Source organism: Blennius ocellaris, assembly GCF_963422515.1.
Source record: "Blennius ocellaris genome assembly, chromosome: 4".
Classification (NCBI taxonomy): domain Eukaryota; kingdom Metazoa; phylum Chordata; class Actinopteri; order Blenniiformes; family Blenniidae; genus Blennius; species Blennius ocellaris.
Genome location: NC_137653.1, coordinates 10,825,245 through 10,846,221, shown reverse-complemented (window position 1 = coordinate 10,846,221; position 20,977 = coordinate 10,825,245). Strand labels below are relative to the sequence as shown.

At 38.1% G+C, this 20,977-nt stretch overlaps 1 protein-coding gene across 2 annotated transcripts in view; it reads left to right on the top strand.

The window, feature by feature from the left end:
* The window catches only part of col2a1b (collagen, type II, alpha 1b), a 50,564-nt gene that overhangs the window by 18,511 nt on the left and 11,076 nt on the right, over nucleotides 1-20,977 (top strand). For both annotated transcript variants that reach the window (XM_080495191.1, XM_080495190.1), the window contains 25 exons: nucleotides 10-63; nucleotides 2,262-2,360; nucleotides 2,467-2,511; nucleotides 2,776-2,874; nucleotides 2,985-3,038; nucleotides 3,263-3,370; nucleotides 3,681-3,734; nucleotides 5,026-5,124; nucleotides 6,892-6,945; nucleotides 8,121-8,219; nucleotides 8,713-8,766; nucleotides 9,430-9,483; nucleotides 9,925-9,978; nucleotides 12,132-12,185; nucleotides 12,945-12,989; nucleotides 13,069-13,167; nucleotides 15,268-15,375; nucleotides 15,499-15,552; nucleotides 15,882-15,935; nucleotides 16,145-16,198; nucleotides 16,441-16,494; nucleotides 18,305-18,412; nucleotides 18,764-18,817; nucleotides 18,915-18,968; nucleotides 19,859-20,020. In XM_080495191.1, the coding sequence (XP_080351317.1) occupies nucleotides 10-63; nucleotides 2,262-2,360; nucleotides 2,467-2,511; nucleotides 2,776-2,874; nucleotides 2,985-3,038; nucleotides 3,263-3,370; nucleotides 3,681-3,734; nucleotides 5,026-5,124; nucleotides 6,892-6,945; nucleotides 8,121-8,219; nucleotides 8,713-8,766; nucleotides 9,430-9,483; nucleotides 9,925-9,978; nucleotides 12,132-12,185; nucleotides 12,945-12,989; nucleotides 13,069-13,167; nucleotides 15,268-15,375; nucleotides 15,499-15,552; nucleotides 15,882-15,935; nucleotides 16,145-16,198; nucleotides 16,441-16,494; nucleotides 18,305-18,412; nucleotides 18,764-18,817; nucleotides 18,915-18,968; nucleotides 19,859-20,020 (1,827 nt within the window). The remainder of the gene's footprint in view (nucleotides 1-9; nucleotides 64-2,261; nucleotides 2,361-2,466; nucleotides 2,512-2,775; nucleotides 2,875-2,984; nucleotides 3,039-3,262; nucleotides 3,371-3,680; nucleotides 3,735-5,025; nucleotides 5,125-6,891; nucleotides 6,946-8,120; nucleotides 8,220-8,712; nucleotides 8,767-9,429; nucleotides 9,484-9,924; nucleotides 9,979-12,131; nucleotides 12,186-12,944; nucleotides 12,990-13,068; nucleotides 13,168-15,267; nucleotides 15,376-15,498; nucleotides 15,553-15,881; nucleotides 15,936-16,144; nucleotides 16,199-16,440; nucleotides 16,495-18,304; nucleotides 18,413-18,763; nucleotides 18,818-18,914; nucleotides 18,969-19,858; nucleotides 20,021-20,977) is intronic.

Here is a 20,977-nt window from a genome sequence, read left to right as displayed (position 1 = left end):
TCTCTGCAGGGTCCCGTTGGTCCTGCTGGAGCTCCAGGTTTCCCTGGCTCTCCTGGTACAAAGGTAAATCACAAATTCACCCAAGTAGTGTTTGACTTTGTCTTCATCTTAAACTTCAATCCTTTATTGTGTTTATTTTGCATTTCTGCTTGGCTTTGTCTGCCTCTCAGACATCGATGTGTAGCATAAATTCAGTTATGCTGATATATTCCATAATATCCCCTCCCCCCATAAATAGATTGTTTGCTTGTGGTTGTACAAAGACATTTTGAATCAAATCAAAACATTCATTTGTGAGGAAACGGCTGCACTCAGCTCAGTGAGGATTTTGAAGGGACAAGATGAAACGCTTTAGTGAAATTGGAGAAAGCTGTGCTGCATTGAAAAGTGCTTTAAGATTCCATCTGTGTGGAAAATTGGGGGAGGAGGGGGTTTAAAAATGCTATTCTCTGTCTCGCTCCCTTTTACTGTCTTTCTCTCTCTCTCTCTCTCTCTTACTCTCTCTGCTTTGCGTCTGATTTATTCCTTCTGCATGGCAGACAGACTCAGCTTTGTGCTTCAGACTCCTGTGCTGGAGGTTTGCTTTCTTCTTCAAGCTCTTTGATAGGTTAGGAAGTCTCCAGGGAATTACATATGGAGTTTCTCTTCACTAAATCCCGGAGTTTCCGATGGTGTAGTGAAGAGACGCTCAGCTCAAGATGTGGGGTGGGGAAGTGGTTATTTATGCATCTTATCAAGAAATACATGGCATAGGTAAATGTTTGTCTGGAGGAGAGTGTGAACACTCAGTGGGAATGTTATCAGTGAATGCCCCATGCTGAGAGAAGGTAAATCCCAGAGCATTCATGTCACACAAAATGCTTTTGGTTTGTCTCTTATTTGGGTTTCGGTCTTAAGAGCACAGCTTTGCACAGTTAAAAGGACCCAAGACCAATGCAATAAAAAGAAAAAAAAACACAGCTACTTGAACCATAGCTGAATAAACAACGCTCCTTTTACTGAACAAACAGGGATGTTTTCCTCTGTGTCTGGACTGTTTCTGCTCTATTTTAAATTGAACTATCCTTTCAAAAATGCTGAGAATTTTTCCCTAACTTAAAAAAAACAACAAAAAAACTGGCAGCTGTTTCACCCTCTGTCTAATTTTCACCCCATTTCAGAGCCGATAAAATTATATTGTTGTCAATAAACTCACCAAGATGATAAAGCATCACTCTGCAATATTCCATAAATATTTTTCCACAAGCTCTATTATGTCACAATAAAGACTAGAATGCTGCAGCTACAGCTGAGGAATTCCATTCAGCAGCACAAGGCTGCATACCACCGGCATGGTAAAACTCTCTGGTTTGTCTCCACGGGGGGAGGAGGAGGAGGAGGAGGAGGAGGAGAGGGAGGAGGAGGAGGAGGAATTTGACCTCAGTTCATCTCAACAGAAGCGAATGTCCATTAAGCACACTCACAATGATTTTGGGAAAACTGGTTGCCTTGAAAATGCCAGTAATGAAAACGTAATATACAACACTTAATATAGAAATACCAAATTAATGCAACTTAAAGCCTTCAAATATCAGAAATCAGCACAATTTCATGCTTTGAACCACATAGGGTGTCTACAACATTTATATCATGAATTATTACAGTTGAGAGAAACCTGCAGCTGCTGGTCAAGTTAAGTATCAACCTTGAGTCTGTTGTCATTTGAAGAAGGAGCAGCTGAATAGACTCTTACACGTTACAGTTTAGAGCTCAGCCACATTGAGATGGTCTGGATATGTGCTGAGGAGAGATAGTGTGAATATTGGCAAAGATGACAATCAACAATCATTTTTTGGTGGATTGACTGATATGGGAAGAGAACTGTTGCAACGTCCTACAAATCAGCAGCAGTACCAACACACTCAGGAATATGACTGATAACATTACGTAGATTTTTTTTTTTTTTAATTTAGCATTAATGTTACATCATAGGGGAAACCATCACCATTGTAATTTATATGCAAACAACCACAAAATAAAATACCACCAAAAATATATCCTATGCATTTTTGCATGTTTTGACATCCTAAAATAAGCCAGTCGTAGTAGTGGTATATTTAACTTTGGGTTAATATAAGCCGACCTCACAAAAACACAATAGAAGACTTTTTGTACCTTTTTTTTAACTTACCAATAGAGAAAACACAGTGGTTATTCACACAGCATCCATGCTCTTTATCCATACTGATTTTTGGGCTCGTCTGCTTGTGTTTGGTGATCAGGGAGAAGCTGGACCGACTGGTGCTCGTGGACCGGAGGGTGCTCAGGGACCCCGAGGAGAGTCTGGTACTCCTGGATCATCTGGGCCTTCTGGAGCTTCTGTAAGAGATGTTACACATATCATATGCACAAAAAAAAATGTAAATAAGAGAAGCAATAACGGAATCCAGGCCACAAGTGATTGTCTTGTCTGTTTTTCTTATCCAGGGCAATCCTGGAACTGACGGCATCCCTGGTGCTAAAGGATCAGCTGTAAGTGATTGTGACCTGTGAATCAAAATATTCTGTAAACTAGTTTTTTTGTTGCACAGAAAAACTTGAGATAAAACCTGATATCTGATGATATTATGGAAAAGTTCCCATTTCAAGATAAATATCTAGAATTTATATTTCCATAAACTGAAGCTCGAGCAAGTGGCCCTAATTCTACTAGAGTGTACTGGACAGTCCTCGGTGGAGAAAAACACTCCTGATTTCAATGGATGATTATCGATTTCTTTCCTTCTCTGTGTATAGGGTGCTCCTGGTATCGCTGGTGCTCCTGGCTTCCCCGGACCTCGAGGACCTCCTGGGCCTCAGGGGGCCACTGGACCGCTCGGACCTAAGGGAACATCTGTATGTTCATAAAACAAAACAATTCCATGATTTATTTAGTTCACTCCCCATTCGCTGTTAATCATTCCTGCTTATATCATCTGTCTTACTGAATATCCATGACTGTTTAGGGAGATCCAGGTATTCCAGGATTCAAGGGAGAGTCTGGACCCAAAGGAGAAATTGTGAGTGTTTTATTATTTGTTTGTTTTTATTTGTCCTTGCATTACCACCACTGATGCAATAACGTGTAAAAAAAAAAAGTCCATTCATAACTGGTGCATCAGCAGATTTTGTTTACATAGATAAAGTCATCTGAAAATGTGTCACTTACATGAATTTTTATGTGTAAAGACAACAAATATCTGTTTTACGTACTTACATCATCTATAATATTTGTGCGACCCAGGGACCAGCTGGCCTTCAGGGACCAAATGGCCCACTAGGAGAAGAAGGCAAGAGAGGACCCAGGGGTGAGGCTGGGGCTGCTGGACCGCTTGGACCTCCAGGAGAGAGAGTAAGTACCACAAGTCATTAAAAAAACTTTTTTTTTTCTCAATGTTAAACCGTGAAATCTGTGCAGCAACATTATGAAAATGCTATTACATAACAAGAGGCTCTAAATTTGTGAATTTGCTGTTGGTTCTAATGATCTTACAATAACGTTCTTACCTCATATCAGTATCTATTTGTGCAACAATTAGACTCACAAGTGATTTGAAAATTGGAGTGGTGCAAGAGACTCTGTTTGAAGACCAAAATGATATTCGGTCCTAAATGTTTTTTTTAAATGCAAGTATAACTCAGATTTTGTGTTTTATCTTCAGGGCACCCCAGGTAACCGTGGTTTCCCCGGTCAGGATGGTCTGGCTGGTCCCAAGGTGAGTGTTTTCCAATCATCCTGAAACTCCAAATAAAAGTTTACATTTGTGGTCTAAAAGAGATAATGAGGTGTGGTACTTTTAAATTACTCATATATGGTCAAGAAGTGCTAAGGAGATTGCAGCTAATCACTCACATGTAAAACTGACCAATTAAAATGTTCATTCTATTTTAGATCATTCAGTAAAACTGCCATTTGATACTGTTCACGTTAAGTTTGTTTTCATTTTGTCAGAGTTATAAAAATTACATGTTCGGAATGCCAAATTACAACGTTGTAATATTCCAGTCAAATTCTGCTTTTTCAGTTCAATATATCTCACAATCAACCATGAAATTAGGATAGTTTGCCGTCATCACAGCTAAAAAGAGAAAAGGTGTTCTACTATGTATTGAACTGCCTACCAGAAATGTAATATATAATAATATTATGTTATTTTACAGTCTCTGCATTTGTCACATCAACAATAGGATGTACATTATATTGCTATATTTTATTGTACTTGTGGGGGTTTTTCTTAAATGGAAATATGTATATCTTATATAGAAAATGTCCCAGTAATGTATTTAATTTTCCTCTCAAATATGGGAAGAGAAACTTCTACTGCTCTAACTTCAGCCAGTCTCTGTGAATAGACAGAGCATTAGCATTTGAAAGCAAGTTGAAATGAATGTGACTGCACTGTGATGAAGACAGCCATGAAATAAAAGGAACAGAGACATTAAGATCATTTTGGTAATTTCTCTGAGTATTTTATGGACTCATCCAGTTAATACCCCGGAAATGATAATATCTTGCATCATTAACTTGTAATGATGCTCAGATCAAGTTGAATTACCCAAAGTGGCTGAAAGATTTTAAAATGAAGAGGTTCATTATGCATGTAATACGTTTTCCATGTTTTCAACTTCACATTGAGCTCTGATGATCACCTTACTAACAACTTTGTTAAAGATTATTATCATTAGTAGTAGTAGAGGTATTTTTTTTAGGATGATCAGGCGTGTGTAAGTCTATCTTATGGCCACGAGGTGGCAGCATGGCTCACTTACCCATCACATGGCTGACCTACATGCCCCATATCACCCCAGCCAATATCTCATTTAACATTATCTTACCATGGACACTTTCATTTATAGCGAAATGAGTCTGTCAGGATTTAATCTCCTCATCTCCAGCAGGTCAATGCAGCTCTTTGGCTCTATTAAAAGATTGAATTCATTTCCTCTGGAGTTTCTGATGTGTGTCACCTCGGTAGTAATTGACCTGATTCCTGCTTTCCACCCCAGGGAGCCCCAGGTGAGCGTGGACCCTCTGGAGCCAGTGGTCCCAAGGGGGCCAACGGTGACCCTGGACGTCCCGGAGAGTCTGGTCTGCCCGGTGCTAGAGTGAGTATTATCTTCTTCAGGTGAAGGATTTGGTTAAAACAAAAGTTATATTCGAGACATATAGTAGTGTACCACTCCTGCTCTTTCAGTGCAAAGTTTCTCTAAGAATTTCCACAGTACAAACACTGATATCATTCACTCTTTAGGCTATTACATGGTAACCAACTACGGCATGTTTCTATTCTTATTTAACAAATAAGCTACAAATTTAACAAATTAGCTACAAATCCTAATGCTATATATTTGCACTGTTTGTAAAAATCACATAGCTTCAAAATGTAAACATTTAATTAGCTTTCATTAAAATATCTGCCATTTCACCCTTGAGACATTTTTTATTTGGCATGAGGAGAATTTTAGGAGCTAATAATAGAAATATTAATGAGACAATTTCATTCACTTTAAACTGTAGAAAAAGACAAAAAAAACAAACAGTCTGCATTCAATCAGCAGAGAAAACAATGTTGTGGATTTTAATCACCGTCAACCTACTGAAACACTGAACTCTGCACTTCTCTCCATGTAGCTAATAGCATTATTACGCGAGTCAGAGTGATTTAACTCAAGAAGGAAATTAGAAAAAAGGTTGATGTTGTTTCAGTGCAACCAAAGACAATAATTATGCTCAACATTGTTTTTCCTCCTCGTCTCAATTCACTGCCTGCATTAAACAGCAAAGCTTCATCTGAATCTCCAAACTTGAAGTTAATCATAGCGTCAATTCCCCTGATCAATGCTACAATCAACTCGATCTGGTCATTTTTCCTTCATGTTTAACAGCCACTCCATCACATTATTTGTAGCTTAGTTTTTTTAATTGAAGTGCAATGCATCTTCAATGGACTACTACATCACTCAGTAGCAAAGCCGACCACAGTGGAATAGAATCGATGAAGAGCACAAAAGAAAATATCATTAAATTGCAATTCACCTGCAACACAATTGTAAAAACACTGTTCGATTATTGATAAAGAAAACTAAATGTGTTGACAAATACACATTTTGAAGTGTGGATTTATTTGTTTTTATTTGCTGTTTTTTTTGTTTAATACATCAATACACTGGTTGCACAACTCAACTCTTAGTTTCTTCTCGGAAAGCACCACACTATTTGTGTGATTATCAGACGTTTAAAACAGAATTGCCACAAATTGTCCTAATTCGAATAAATTCTCTTTATAATAACAATTATGGAATCGTTATTAAATTACTACTTTTATTTTGGAAGAAATGTGAAAAAATAAGGAGTTACTAAATGTATTTTCTTGGCCAAAAAAGTCTTAAAGCTCTGAGAGCCACAGATATTTAGATATATGTATCTATTGAGTATCTGAACGTTCCCCCAGTGTGTTTCTGTTAAACAGTCGTTCAAATGTTAAAGTCCTTCATTTATTTGAGTTGATTCAACAGGCTCATATTTTAAATGGACAGTATTCATTATTTCACCCGGAGTAATTTAATTAGCGAGCCATAGCATGAAGTGGTTGTCATGGTTTGATTGTCGTCACTCCTGAAGAAATATGAATATGTCGTAAATGGAGCTCATTAGCAGCGGTAACCTTCAACGCTCCCTTATTCATGTTTCGGTTCTTCGTCATCCCCATCAAGAGGTGCTGAACTGCATGCGGGGCCAATCACACGTGTAAATTCAGTTTCCCACCGTGCCATATCCTTATCCTCAATACTCCCACCTTTCATCAACACATGGCTGTGAAAAAGGTGCCCGATGACTCATCTGGGTTTTTTTCTCATCTTCTTCTCTGACAGGGCCTGACTGGACGCCCTGGTGATGCTGGTCCTCAAGGCAAAGTTGGACCCTCAGTGAGTGCAAGGTTTTTTTCATGATATAATAAATAATGTTGTTATTTTGTGTTTGAAAATGATCCAAAATATCCCACTCAGTGTGAACCTGTATTTGTTGGGGTTTTTTTGTTTCTTATTTTTTTATGTCACATGTGGTACAACACAGGAAAAAGCTTGTAATTTTATCAAATGTTGCTCTCATCACATAATGACTCATAAGTGGTTTCATCAAATTGAATTGCGGGAGATTTATCCACCCATTATCCGGCAGACTCACATGGCCGCTTGCTTTAACAGCCACATTTGGTTCAGAGCACAGAGGCTCAGTCAACGTCATGGGGAGGGGGGGCATGTTATAGAAAACCACCTTGTTTTCAAGATTACATCCAAACTGTCCGAATATTGTACTGCAGCATGTGGATTTACACTTGTGACAATACAATGACATGAAACAAACCCGCATGACCATGTTTTGAATGTAACTATGAAAACACCAATTTGGGAAAAATCTAAAAAGTTACTGCAATTATTGAGTTAAATCAATCAAAAATCAATCAGTTCATGAATCTATCAAATAATCCTCAATCATTCATACAATCAATCACGTTTAATCAAGTGATAATCATGTTTGATTTTTCAAGTCAAGTAAAATGGCACTGAATTAAGAAATATTTGTTATGTGAGATTTGAGCCGAGTTCCCCCACACACAAGCTCAATACTTAACCTGATGTGCGAACATGGGAGGCAAAATTTAAAAAATAAAATAAATAACTGTAGCTTTTATTGATTAAGAGCCACGCTGAAGCAGTACGCAGGTTTAAGCAGATTAAGCAGCTGCCTCAGATTTGGGCAGTCTGACTGACATCTGGCACACGGACAGACTGAATATGACAGGGATTATTTGAGTTGAAAAGACAGAACATTTCCTGGCTTTCCTACTTTATTAACCCTCTGTGATTCATTAATTTACTGTTTGTTTAGAAACAGGTTGAGACAAAAACCTCTCAGTCAATTGTATGTGTTAAATTTGCAACACAGCGAAATGTATTTGCCCCTTCTTCCTGAATATTGTCACCCACTTCTGACCCATTTATCCCCAACCTGTATCAATTATGAATTATTCCTCTATTAATACTTATGTTGGGTAATTGGATTTGTGTCTGTAACTGTTTCCTGGACTTTGCTTTAACAGGGAGCTGCTGGTGAGGACGGTCGCCCCGGACAACCTGGACCACAGGGGGCCCGTGGACAGCCTGGCGTTATGGGATTCCCTGGACCCAAAGGAGCAACTGTAAGTACACATATTTCAGAAAAGCTGATGTGGCAGGTTTCTCAGTATTATACATTGAAGTATAGTATAGTATAGTATAGTATAGTATAGGTACTGCACATGTCGATACATGTCTTAGAAAAGACTGTGTATCCAAATTAATTCCATTCCTACTCTTCAACATATTATGTTGAACAGTGTGTGTATATATATATATATATATATATATATATATATATATATATATATATATATATATATATATATATATATATATATATATATATATATATATATATATTTGTCCAGGCTAGACCCTTCCTGGGTGAAAAACACAATGCTGCTTTTTCAGCAACACCTAAAGTGCAGCATATCAGTTTTATCCCACTTGATGTGCGCCACCACATGAACTCGATGTTCTCTCAAAATAGATGGCGCATGGATCAGATCAGCTGTGGCATTTTGTCTTAAGTGCTGCATTTTCATCCAGTTGTTGTTTTTTTTCTTTTTTTAGGGTGAACCTGGAAAGTCTGGTGAAAAAGGACTGCTTGGAGCTCCGGGTCTGAGAGTGAGTTTACCTTGAGTGCACAAACCATCCTACAATGACCTTTGAATACTCTGTACAATACACTTTTAGACTTTTTATGCAATGCGCACACTTTTTTTAAATGTTTGAAAAGTTATCTATTCACTATTTGACTGCTATTTGCAAGACACTGTGCACACATGCTCATGCAAATGCATTGAATAAGCATACAGATTCATAATATATAAATATCTGTGTAACCACAAATGTGATAGCTGCTCGTTATATTATTGAATATATTAATGTTAACCATTTTTTATTTTACTGTTTGTTGTCACATCTGATGAGATTATTGGCAAACTATTATTGCGAAAGTAACTCAATTATCTTATTACACTATCAGCTTACATATTACAGTTGAAATGGCCAAAATGATTATATTATAGGCCATTATTATATTATTCCTTGTTACATCCTGTTTTGGAGTATGCACCATTTAGAAAACAGATAAACAAAGCAATATAGTGATTTTCATTATGTATCAGAGAATAACTTTAGAAGCTTTATGTTTTGTACTGTGATCTGCTTTCACGTCAGGAGGATGTTTAGGAGCTCTCAGATGTCTGCTTAGTTAATAGGATCACCTTTGGCCTAACTGATATCTATCTATGTGCCCCCCTCCACTCTGCTGTCTCCTCTCCTCAGGGTCTGCCTGGCAAAGATGGAGAAACCGGTGCAGCTGGACCCCCAGGCCCTGCAGTAAGTATCTCTATCTACCGCCTATCCTACTTTATATTGCTTCAACACTGATATTATCGTCCTCTTTGCTCAGTCTACACTTAGAAGCAACCTTCAGTATCTCCATTTCCCAGACTGTCTCTACGATTGCTCTGTCTGGGGGGGAGAAAGAAAAAAAAAAAAAGAAAAAAAGCTCCTCGACACAATGTCTGGACATCAAAAGATGACAATATTAACTCATGAACTCCCAGCTTTATTGGAAGGTTTCCTATCAAAGTGTGACAGAGCGATGTTTGGATGTCAACGTGTAAGAATTTAGATCTGTTATCAGCACTGAAACAAAAGAACAAAAATGTAATGATGTTTTTATTTCTATATCATAACCACAAATTGAGAATTTGGTTGTATTCTTTTTTTTAATGGACTAGGACTTTGATTTTAAATGGTGAATTATCCGTTTAGGGTTCTGCTGGAGAGAGAGGAGAGCAAGGACAGCCAGGTCCCTCAGGCTTCCAGGTAAGTCTGTCTGATCAAAGCTTTACCTCGTCTGACATATTGAAGCCCGGGTGGAATTTTTTTCTTGATTCACCATGAAGCCACTACTATTACAATGCAAGACCAGAAATTGTTCAAATCACACAGTCTATCAATGGCGTTTTCATCAGTGACACTGACTGTAGAAATATGGAAGACATCTGAAATCCACATTAGAGTGAATCAGATCTGATATTTCTTTGTGAGGCCCACTGCTGGAAGATTACAGTTGAAGGTCAAAACACTGCAGGGGAAAAAGGTAAAGAAAAAAGCAAGTATATGTACATAATATAGTGTATCAATTATGCAATAAAGAATAATATACACAATATGAAATGATATACATACGCAATATAATGGACTCATTACTGAACTTTAAAATATTCCTCAAAACCCACCTGTTCAAACTTGCTTTTCCCCAAACTATTATTTTCATTGTTATTATTTACAATTTCTTGTTTTTGCTATTTAAAGTGTCTTTGATTGTATAAAAAAAGCACTCTATAAGTTTGATGTGCTATTATTAATATGATTAATTATACTATTATTTATAAATACCAAATAAAGATAGTGCAGATAAAATGAACCATATTGAATAAAGTACACACATTCTACAATATAACTTTCAATATAAGATAGTATGTGCATATCATACAATAATGAATGTACAATATAGTCTAACTCCAGTATGATTTGATATATGAGCCTCATAGAACCGCTCTGGCATTACAGCTGCAGTCATTGCCACAAACACATCGCACCTAAAGGTTGTACTTTAAATGTTGCAACTGTATTTAGGAGGATGGGGAAAATATTGCATTTCTACCCAGTGAACAGCTTCCAGCTTCAAATTAATTCGAACTGAAGTGGCATTATTTCTATTGCTGTACTATGAAATTATGAACGCACTCATCAGACATAATGAAAACACACAAGACACATAATGTATGTACATCAAAGCAACAAATGTAGTGCATACGTCAGCATATGAAGATCTTTTTATTCTATTTTTACTGACAATGTCATTAGGGAAGATGACACTTGGTGATGGGGTAAGATGGTAATTAGTGAGAGATGATAGATTTTTAACAAATAATATGTTTACTGCAGCAATAATTGTATAAAAGTTGTGACTGATCTTGACCAAATTCCCTGATAACAATCAGTAGTAGAAGTTAAGAGAATATCCTCTAATAAATGTCTGTGTTTTCATGACAGGTAAACCTTCTGAGCTATCCTAACCAAATACCCAGACTGATGATCATCAAAAAACTACCAGAAAGCAGAGGAATTAAGTTGCAATAACCAAATGCAGACAGATCAGGGCACACTTTTACTGGATGTTATTCAGAGATCTAAATAAATCAAAGTTGTGAACATGTTCAGTAAAATGTGAGACTTTTAAATTGGAACAAATTTGAACTCTTAGTTGAGAAATGACACGCTTGAGTAAGTAATACTCAATATCTTGTGAGATCTCATTGATAGATATTACAAATTGAATTTGAACTTTTCCTTTCTTTAGTCACCACTGGCTATGTACACGTCTCATAATCATAAATTATAGAACATTTTTGACATCAAGGAAAAAATTATGTAGGGAAATCAAAGCTTTGCACTAATACATAATTAATTTTGGCCCCGGGCCTTCTTATACAGAACTATCCAAACACAAACAAGATTCACCAGCGTGCCACACATTTGTAAGCTTAATAAATTAAATAAATTAAGCAGTGATAATATACAAACACATTGTGAGACATTGAAAGTTAAGGTTATCTTGGGAAAAGGGGAAGAAGCACTTACCCATTGTTCATCTTTTGACAATTATATAGCCATAAAATTTATATGAATCCAGTCGATCTGGTAGTACAAGTGTTAAATATATGTATTCAGAGCTCAACAGTTACCTTACGAGTTGCTTAAGCTCAGATGAATGTGGTGCTGCAATAACTCATGGATAATTTTATTGGACAAATATAAATTTAACTGCATAGACGATGTGTTAGAAATATAAAACACAAAGTGTGACTGTTGCAAGCAGCCAAGCAGTAAAATCTTTCGCTTTCAACTCTCTGCCCTCAATAATTAACAGCACTAATTGTTGTCGTTTTTCCTTTTTTTCTTCTTTGCAGGGTCTGCCTGGACCTCCTGGCCCCCCTGGTGAGGGAGGCAAGCCTGGAGACCAGGTAGGTGCACCTTCCAATGATATGTAGTACATAAGGTCACATAATACATTAATTCACAACCTGGAAAAGAAACGTCTGCGAATATAAAGAAAGTCATTATCTAAATTGCCTTACAGTGTCCCATAAAGAGGTTGAAGCCAAATTAAAGCTTCAATGATTAGTTATTTTTATCAAATAGTTAATCAACAGAAAATTAATTTCCAGATATTTTAATAACGATACATTTGCTTTGAGTTTTTGAAATGAATCACTGGCTTTTTTTTTTATTAAAGAAGTGAATATATTTGATGTTGGACCTTCGATATGTCTGAAGCAAAGTGTTATTTGATATTTTTCATTACACGATGACATTTGAGGAAACAATTTTCAGAAGATTACTCGATAGAAAGAAAATTAGATACAGCCCTATTTTTCACCTACCTGACATTTTCTGTGTTTTTCTTGTTAACATTTTTTTTTCTCCTAAAATGGGCTGAAGATTGAGCCCTGAGGAAACTGAGACTACTGTGTATTAATAGTACTTTTCAGTTAAACTGTTTCTATTTATTTATTTGCATGCAGGAAAAACTGCAATTATGATATTAAAGTGAATGAAACACTGGCAATATAACAACCTCACCCAGACAAGAAACAACAGCTTAAGTTATTTCAAGAATAAAAGAAGAGGAAGCTCTGAGCAAACGGGATGATCACACAATTTTTACCTTGAATTAACTTGCTTTTCTGTCTGTTAACACATTTTGCTTCCTCTAATTCAAGGGTGTTCCTGGAGAGGCTGGAGCTGCCGGTGTCACTGGACCCAGAGTAAGTTCACAGCCCTAATTGCACTTCGTTGCTCCTTATTATCAGACAAGCTGCTGATTGTCTCTGTGTCACTGTGCAGGGTGAGCGAGGTTTCCCCGGAGAGAGAGGCGCCGCTGGTCCTCAGGGTCTGCAGGGACCGAGAGGTCTGCCAGGGACTCCTGGAACCGACGGACCCAAGGTGAGTCTAGTTACCCAGAGAAAGAGACAGATTTTCACCCTATTAAATGTTGCTCCCTGAGCTGCAGCTGCACCACTCGCAAAAACTAGTTCCTTTGGCGCTCTTGCCAGATTTCTAATATTGTTATCACACGCAGCTGTAGAACTACAGCAATCTGTACATACGATTGAATAATAATGGCCTGAGGCGTGTGTGAGTGCAGCTGGGCACAGTCTGTGTTTTACAGCAAAGAGTGTCCATAAGAGTGCGTAAACTCCCCACTTGAGTAGTTTATTTAGTAGATACAAGCTTGTGTGATAAAACTTTCATCAGTTTTATTGTTGCTGTTTTATGATGATGAATTACTGGTCAGGTCCCTCATTGGCTTAAGACAGCACGTTTTAAATTAATCATAATATTGGAAAAACTGCCTCATTTCCTCTTCTTTCCTTTGTAGAATATTTTTCTTTAAATTGCAAATGGGGTTATAAGTTGCTTGGTAATTAAATGCATCTCAACTTGCTATGCTATTTAGAGCATGTCTCCCAAATGGAATCCACTAGATTCCCTAGTAGGTTACTAAGTTGGACTCTCTCTCATGGGCATCAAAGTGTCGGTCACCCACATATCAGCATCCTGCAAACTCTTGCTGGAGACATAGGGGCCTTCCTTGGCGACAAATGCAACATCTTAGCAGCCAAGCAGCTAGTTGAAGATAGAAAAACTCGAAAATGTCTCCTATCTACCCTGCAAAGAAACCAAGAAGGACCTTGACAAGTACAAGTACAGGTGCATGCCAAACATATGAAGCATATCTATGCATGAAGTGAAGCAGTTTTAAGGATTTCATAAACTGTCAGAGAGAGAGGTTATACATTTTTCACATTCGTACAAGTAGGAGCTCAGTCTATTTTTGTTGAGCCACATTCTCACTATCGCAGTCATTTGGCACGACTGAAGAAAAAAGGGCTCAGAGCGACTGCAATTCTCACTTTTGGTTTGTTATCTGGTCAGATTTTAATCCCAGTTCATAGGTTTTCTTCCCTTAAGGTCAGACGGGAGTGGATAGAAAAGCTGAGGATTATAGAGCTGACAGGACTGTTATGGGAGGAGGAGGAGGAGGAGGAGGAGCAGGAGGAGGAGGAGGAGGAGGAGGAGGGCCAGGCTGACAGATTATAGATGCTTTCTGAGGAAGATGTAGAGTCGTTTCTGTTCATCTGCCCCCCTTGACTTAGAATGTAGTTTCGGAGCATTCAGAGCAAAAATAACATCTGCAATATAAAGTAATGTCCACAGGTGAGCAGCGGAGTTTGTGTTTGTATGTCTGTTGCAGAAATCACTGCTGATAAATCTTTTGAAAAAAGAAGAAATAATAATTTTGGAATCAGTCTACATTTGCTTTGTCCAGTATTTTGAAATACATTTTCTCCTCTTTGAAGTCAGCAATAAAGATAGTTCAAAAGATTAAAAAAAAGCCTCATCAATTATCATCAGTTATTTTATTAACTAAATTAACTAAAGTCAAGCCAGCAAAACAGTTTCAATATGATGCTACTTTTCTTATTTAATTACCTTCAGGAGAACTTGTTGTAATGGCAGTTGCATGGACAATATACATAAACCTTAAAGTCGATCCTATTGAAAGCACGTCATGTAAACACTTTATATTTTATTAGATTCTCTGTGTGATTGAATGCATGAATCCAATCCATCAGATTTTTATCCTACCATCCGTGACGTTACATGTAAAAAAAAAACAGAGGTGGCATGATATTCTTGATGTAGTTAAATCACTCTGATAACTTTATTCACTTTTCATTTAAATGGGAGAATCGTATTTCCCAATTGAAATTAATTCAGCCAGATTCACAATCAAATTTTGTTCTCGGTGTAGACAGTGAAACATATAAAAGAAATCAAAGTCAAATTAATAGAATAGATGGGTAGAATAGACAATTATGGCACCAGCAGACTTGGTTTCACTTTGTTTCTGGTTTCTGGTCAGCATGCAAAGAACCACAACAGAAACAAGTGTTGCAGTATAGGGCGACACCCTGAGGTAACCTGCTTTGTGTCTGTATCCTATCTCATCCTTGCTCTTTTAATTCTGACCCATGACAGGGAGCAATTGGACCTGCTGGTACTGGCGGAGCCCAGGGACCCCCTGGCCTGCAGGGTATGCCCGGAGAGCGAGGAGCCGCTGGCATTCCTGGACCCAAAGGAGACAGAGTGAGTCATCACTGCAAAAATATATCAGAAATCTAATTGTAATACGTTTAAAAATGTCATTTTTTTGGTTGTGGTTTTTCCTGATAACACTGTTTTGGGTTTTGTTTTTTTTCATCTCCTCAGGGCGACCTTGGAGAAAAAGGACCTGAAGGTGCTCCTGGCAAAGATGGCGCAAGAGTAAGTGATTGTAACCTGATTTTGGTTTCCATGAATGATGATAATACAGCATCACAGTTGTGCAGTGGTTAGTATTGTCGCGTCACAGTGAGAGAGTTGCTGGTTTGAACCTCCTGGACTTTCTCTATGGAGTTCGTACATTCTGCCCAGTCTGTGAGAAGAACCCATCCCGCCTGGGTCCCACCCTTCGCCCTGTGTTGGTGGGGAGCGGCTCCAGTGTCACTGGCTATAAAAAAGAGGAGGACAGATGAATGGATGTTTGCGACATGCTGAAGTCAAGCAGTAATCCTCCTTTTCAAAAGTTTGAGTCTCATGTTTTTCTATCTCAGGGTCTCACTGGTCCTATTGGTCCTCCTGGCCCTGGTGGTCCCAATGGTGAGAAGGTGAGTCACATTTTCAACAAATATTTTCACAATTAGATTTTTTTAAATTTACTTATCATTTATTATAGTAAGACTTTTTATTAAGTGTAGATTTACCCTTAATATTTCAATGTGGCATTGGCATGGGTATGTTCTCCACCGAGTGCCCATCAATCTATGCAAGTCTGAAGTAGCTGCTGATGGCTTGATGCGCTTATGTTTTGTTGTAGGGTGAATCTGGTCCTGCTGGCCCCTCTGGAGCTCCTGGTACCCGTGGTGCTCCTGTAAGTATGACTTATCTTTGTAAAAAAAAAAAAAAAAAATATATATATATATATATATATACAATTAATGCAATTACAACATTGTCACTTTGTAGCCCAAAAAAGTTGATCAAATTGTTATTTACTTTCTCTCTTTGTTATATTTCCATGTTAATTTCTCAGAGGGTTTCTTCGAATGTTTGTTTTTTTTCTTCCTACAAACAAACATTTTGAAAGACCTTAAGTGAGCTTTTGTGTTTCAGGGTGACCGTGGAGAGACTGGACCTCCGGGACCTGCTGGTTTTGCTGGACCCCCTGTAAGTTGAAAACTTGAACTGAACAACTCAACCTGTACACACTGAAATTAAGCATTCTGGCTGTGTTAAAAACATGTTTATGCTAACATTTGGCCCAGATGAAACCCCAACACCATCAAAACCAAGTTACTTCACAGTCAATCAGAAGGAATTGACTGTGGCTATTAATTGGTGGCTTGTTATGTTGGCCAATAGAATTCATTGTACGTACATGAAATTAAAACGCATTAAACTTTTATTGTCATAAACACTCAGTACAGTATTTCCCAAAATGCACCCTTGAGAAAAGAGGAACTGGAATCATTTAACAAAAGAAAAAAGAAAAAGCTTCTTCTCCATAAAAAATGTGGAAAAACGTTGAATCAAATATTGCTTATTCTCTATATTTAGAAATAAAGATGTATGTGTAATATCAATATTGAACTTTAAAGTGACAGAAATATGTCTGTAATAATAAATTCTCAAATCTGCAAAAATGAACCTTAAGCTGCATTGCGTTTTATGCCTCAAGCTTTTGCCTTGGCTTAACTCGACTTTGTGTATGCTGAAAAAAAAAAAAGAGAGATTGTTGTTCACACTCTCATAATGTTTACAGTCATTCATTCATTCCCAAAGACTTCAGAAAAACATCACAAACAATTATTTTTGGAACAGCCTCCTTTCCTTTCCCTTCCTTTCACTGATATATTTGTAACAACACTGTGTATCTTCGTTAGCCAGCACCACAATTAATTACTGAATTTGTGTCAGGGTGAATAACACAGCAAGGAGTCCAAATCATTTTCGGATCATGGCTCAAAGACTAAGAAAACAAATTGTCCCTGCAAAGACTGAAAGCTGAAACAGACGCTGCATCAAACAGGGTGTTAAAGCCCTCGTGATCCCAAACAGGATTTGTGTGTGAAAAAAAATGTAAAGTCATGTTGTTGATTGTATTTCTTCAAGATCAGAAATAACTTGATGCTGCTATAAAGCGAGACGGTGAAACTCAATCAATTGTTGAAAGAGGTGACGATTACACATTGACGGAGGTGGCTATTAACAAAGTATCTGTAGTTTGTTACTTTATGTTTTTTAAGTATATTTATTTGAGGATCAATTTGCCTTAAGGACTATTTTACTTTCACCTCCTACATTTGAACAGAAATAGCCTTACTTTATCCAGTTACTTTAAATCTGGTGGGATGCTGGTTGTTTTGAAAAACAAAGTTCTTCTAAAATTAAAGTTTCTTTCATTATTTTAATTCAAATTGGCAATTCAAAACTATCATACCAGATTAATCATGCTCTATTGTTGTCATTTATAAGGATTAACTGATGTACTCGTGAGACACAATAGTTATAGTGTGTCCATTTGAATAAATGCATGTGCATAGGACTGTAATATTAAATTGCAGATCCAATGATAAAGAAATCCCTAATATTTTTCTTTTTTTATTTATTTTAACCTTTATGTTGTTATACTGTATACCTTCCATAAGGGTCACCGAAGCCATTTGTCTTAATGCAATTATAGTACAAATATTTGTAATTGTAATTTGCAATTGTAATCTAAGAGAGTGACAGAGTTTAGTAACAGTAGTTGTACTTATTATATAATATATCTTATCATCTATTCTACCTATGTACTTTGGCTGAGTAAAACAGTGACAAGTAAACACACACTATATTTCATAAAAATGACGCCATGTCTCTTCAACAAAATCAATATTCCTGCCATTAGAGTCACATCAATTTTCCATTTTTACGAACAATCACGTCCAGAAAATCGACATTTATGCTTTACTGACCAATGTTTTCTCTCTGTTAGGGAGCTGACGGTCAGCCTGGCACTAAGGGAGAGCAGGGAGAGTCTGGACAGAAGGGAGACGCTGGTGCCCCTGGACCCCAAGGACCATCCGGTGCCCCAGGACCTTCAGTGAGTGTCGCTATGATCATTCACAGTGTGCCTGCAACCATGCAACTCCTTTTTGGCTTCATCTAAAGCCAGAATAATGAGACCTCATGATATACTGCAACCTCACACTGCCAAACACCGTCTAACAGTCACAGTCCCTGATTCTCAAAACAGGAAATATTGTCACAACGCAATATGATACGGACAAATCAGCAAAAACTTCCTCCTGGTTTGCTCTCTGTTGCAAGTAACTGCTGTCCTTGTCAGAAATTGTGCCACAGGAGGCAGATTATATACAACCTGAGGCAAACATCCTTGTATTGAACATAGCACATGGTGTCAATCAGTAACATGCATTATTGTCTGTTTTAGGGTCCGACAGGTGTTTTCGGGCCTAAAGGTGCTCGTGGTGCACAGGGACCTTCTGTAAGTCCCCTTGTCCAATTCTTCGAAACGATCACTTAAGTTTGCCTGAACATAAATAATGAGGCATGATTTCCTCGAATTATTATTTCTCCTTTAGGGTGCAACTGGATTCCCTGGCGCTGCAGGCCGAGTCGGACCCCCCGGTCCCAATGTGAGTCCTGATGACATGGTCCTGCAGCATGCATCCATGCAAACTGTCAAAATACACAGATGCAAAAGAAAAACTATATTAAATAACATTGTATAGGTCATTTGGCAGCCAGTTCTGGTTGTATCCTGCTTTCACCCAGTTGATGCTCAGTTGAACAAAGTGGCGGATGGAGATGGGAGGATGGATGGATAATTTCTAGGACTATTAGATACCTTTTTATTCATTTGTCTAATTATTTGTAATATTTTGGGTACTTTTTTATAGATATTTAGATTAGATATCTGGGTGTGAAATGTGAATAAGATATATGTCATTTGGGTCTGTTCTATGCTTTACACTATATTTTATTTCTATTTGTAGCAGATTTGAATGTTTTACAATGCTTTGAAAGTAATGAAATATCCTCATATAACCCTTGTGGGTGATACATATCAATGGAAGTTATATAAAAGGGTTGAAACTGATTTGTGCAGAGGAAGGACAATAGAGATTTTTATTTTCGTATGAAAGAATGAAGTGTAGCCAAGCAGATAGAAAAGTGTTCCTGTTTCTAAGCACCACCTGACTTGTTGTGGACTTTTAATTTGTAGCAGTGAAGCACGTAGTTGTGGTGGTTTCGCACCTTCAAGCTTCCAAAATAATATGTCTGGGAACAGAAGGAGCTTATTTATAATATTGTTACAGACTTGTGAAAGGAAGCGCAACATATTGTGAGAAACCAGTCTGATCCTGTGAGACAGCTTGTGGATACAGTGCGTGTTATCAGAAGTTTTTCAAAGCGATACAATAATTTATATTTATATTAATATTCCAATAACTGACGGAAATTCACTCTGCATCAGGGTACTTGTATTCAAAGTATGACATGTCATCCTTTTCACATTTCTCAGGGTAATCCTGGACCTGCCGGTCCTGCTGGCCCTCCTGGTAAAGATGGACCTAAGGGTGTGAGGGGAGACGGCGGACCCCCGGGCAGACAAGGTGATGCTGGACTACGAGGCCCCGCTGGAGCTTCCGGAGAGAAAGGAGACGCCGGAGAGGATGGTCCACCTGTGAGTTTTTCATTCCTTAATCATTGTCCTCCCCCATCTCACACTCAAGACACTGGCTTTTACATAATCAGTAACATCTTGACCTTGCACTGCTCAGAAAGCCACTCGAGATGCCCCGGCACCCACATGCGCAATATTTCGCCACTCGAGAAAGCCACTCTGGAGAGACGAAAATGATTAAATGTGGTTGTTTTCTACATTTCCGTCGACTTTTTGTGCAGCTCTGTCAGCTCAAAAGAGCCAATTTCATCAGTAATGGACACACTCTCTCCATTAATACATAGAGCTGTCAGTGTCCATCACCCACTGTAATAGCAGACCACGATACATGACAGCACGGGGCAGCACAGTCCTGTGACGGACTGATGACAGCACCCTGAGCTTTTACCTTGCCTACACACACACACACACACACACACACACACACACACACACACACACACACACACACACACACACACACACACACACACACACACACACACACACACACACACTATAAAGGCATGACAAGCTCTGTCAAGATAATAATATGCAGCACCACATATGACGGCCTCCTCAGACGCCAAGACAGTTGCTCAGTCGGGACCCGTCATTCAAATAGATTTCACGTATGAAATCTTGAACCTCACATCCAAGTCTGTCCTCCATGCGTTGTGCCTCGGGTGTCGCTAGGAGTCAGGTGTTGGTTGTGAACATGTGGCAGAGCCGGCTGTGATGTGCGGTGATGAAATAAACCAGAGGCGTGATTGAGAAGCTGATGTTGAAATTACCAACCCAGATGCAAGCAAAGGAGAGAAGACAAAAACCGCAGGTCTCTGCAAGGCAAAAAGCAATATCGGAGAACAGGAGATGGAACAAGCCGTTACTCGAATGCAACACTTCTTTGATTTGTTTTGTATTGCATTGTATTGAGCATTTGTCAACACTGCTGATGACTGAAAGGAGTCTTTTTCA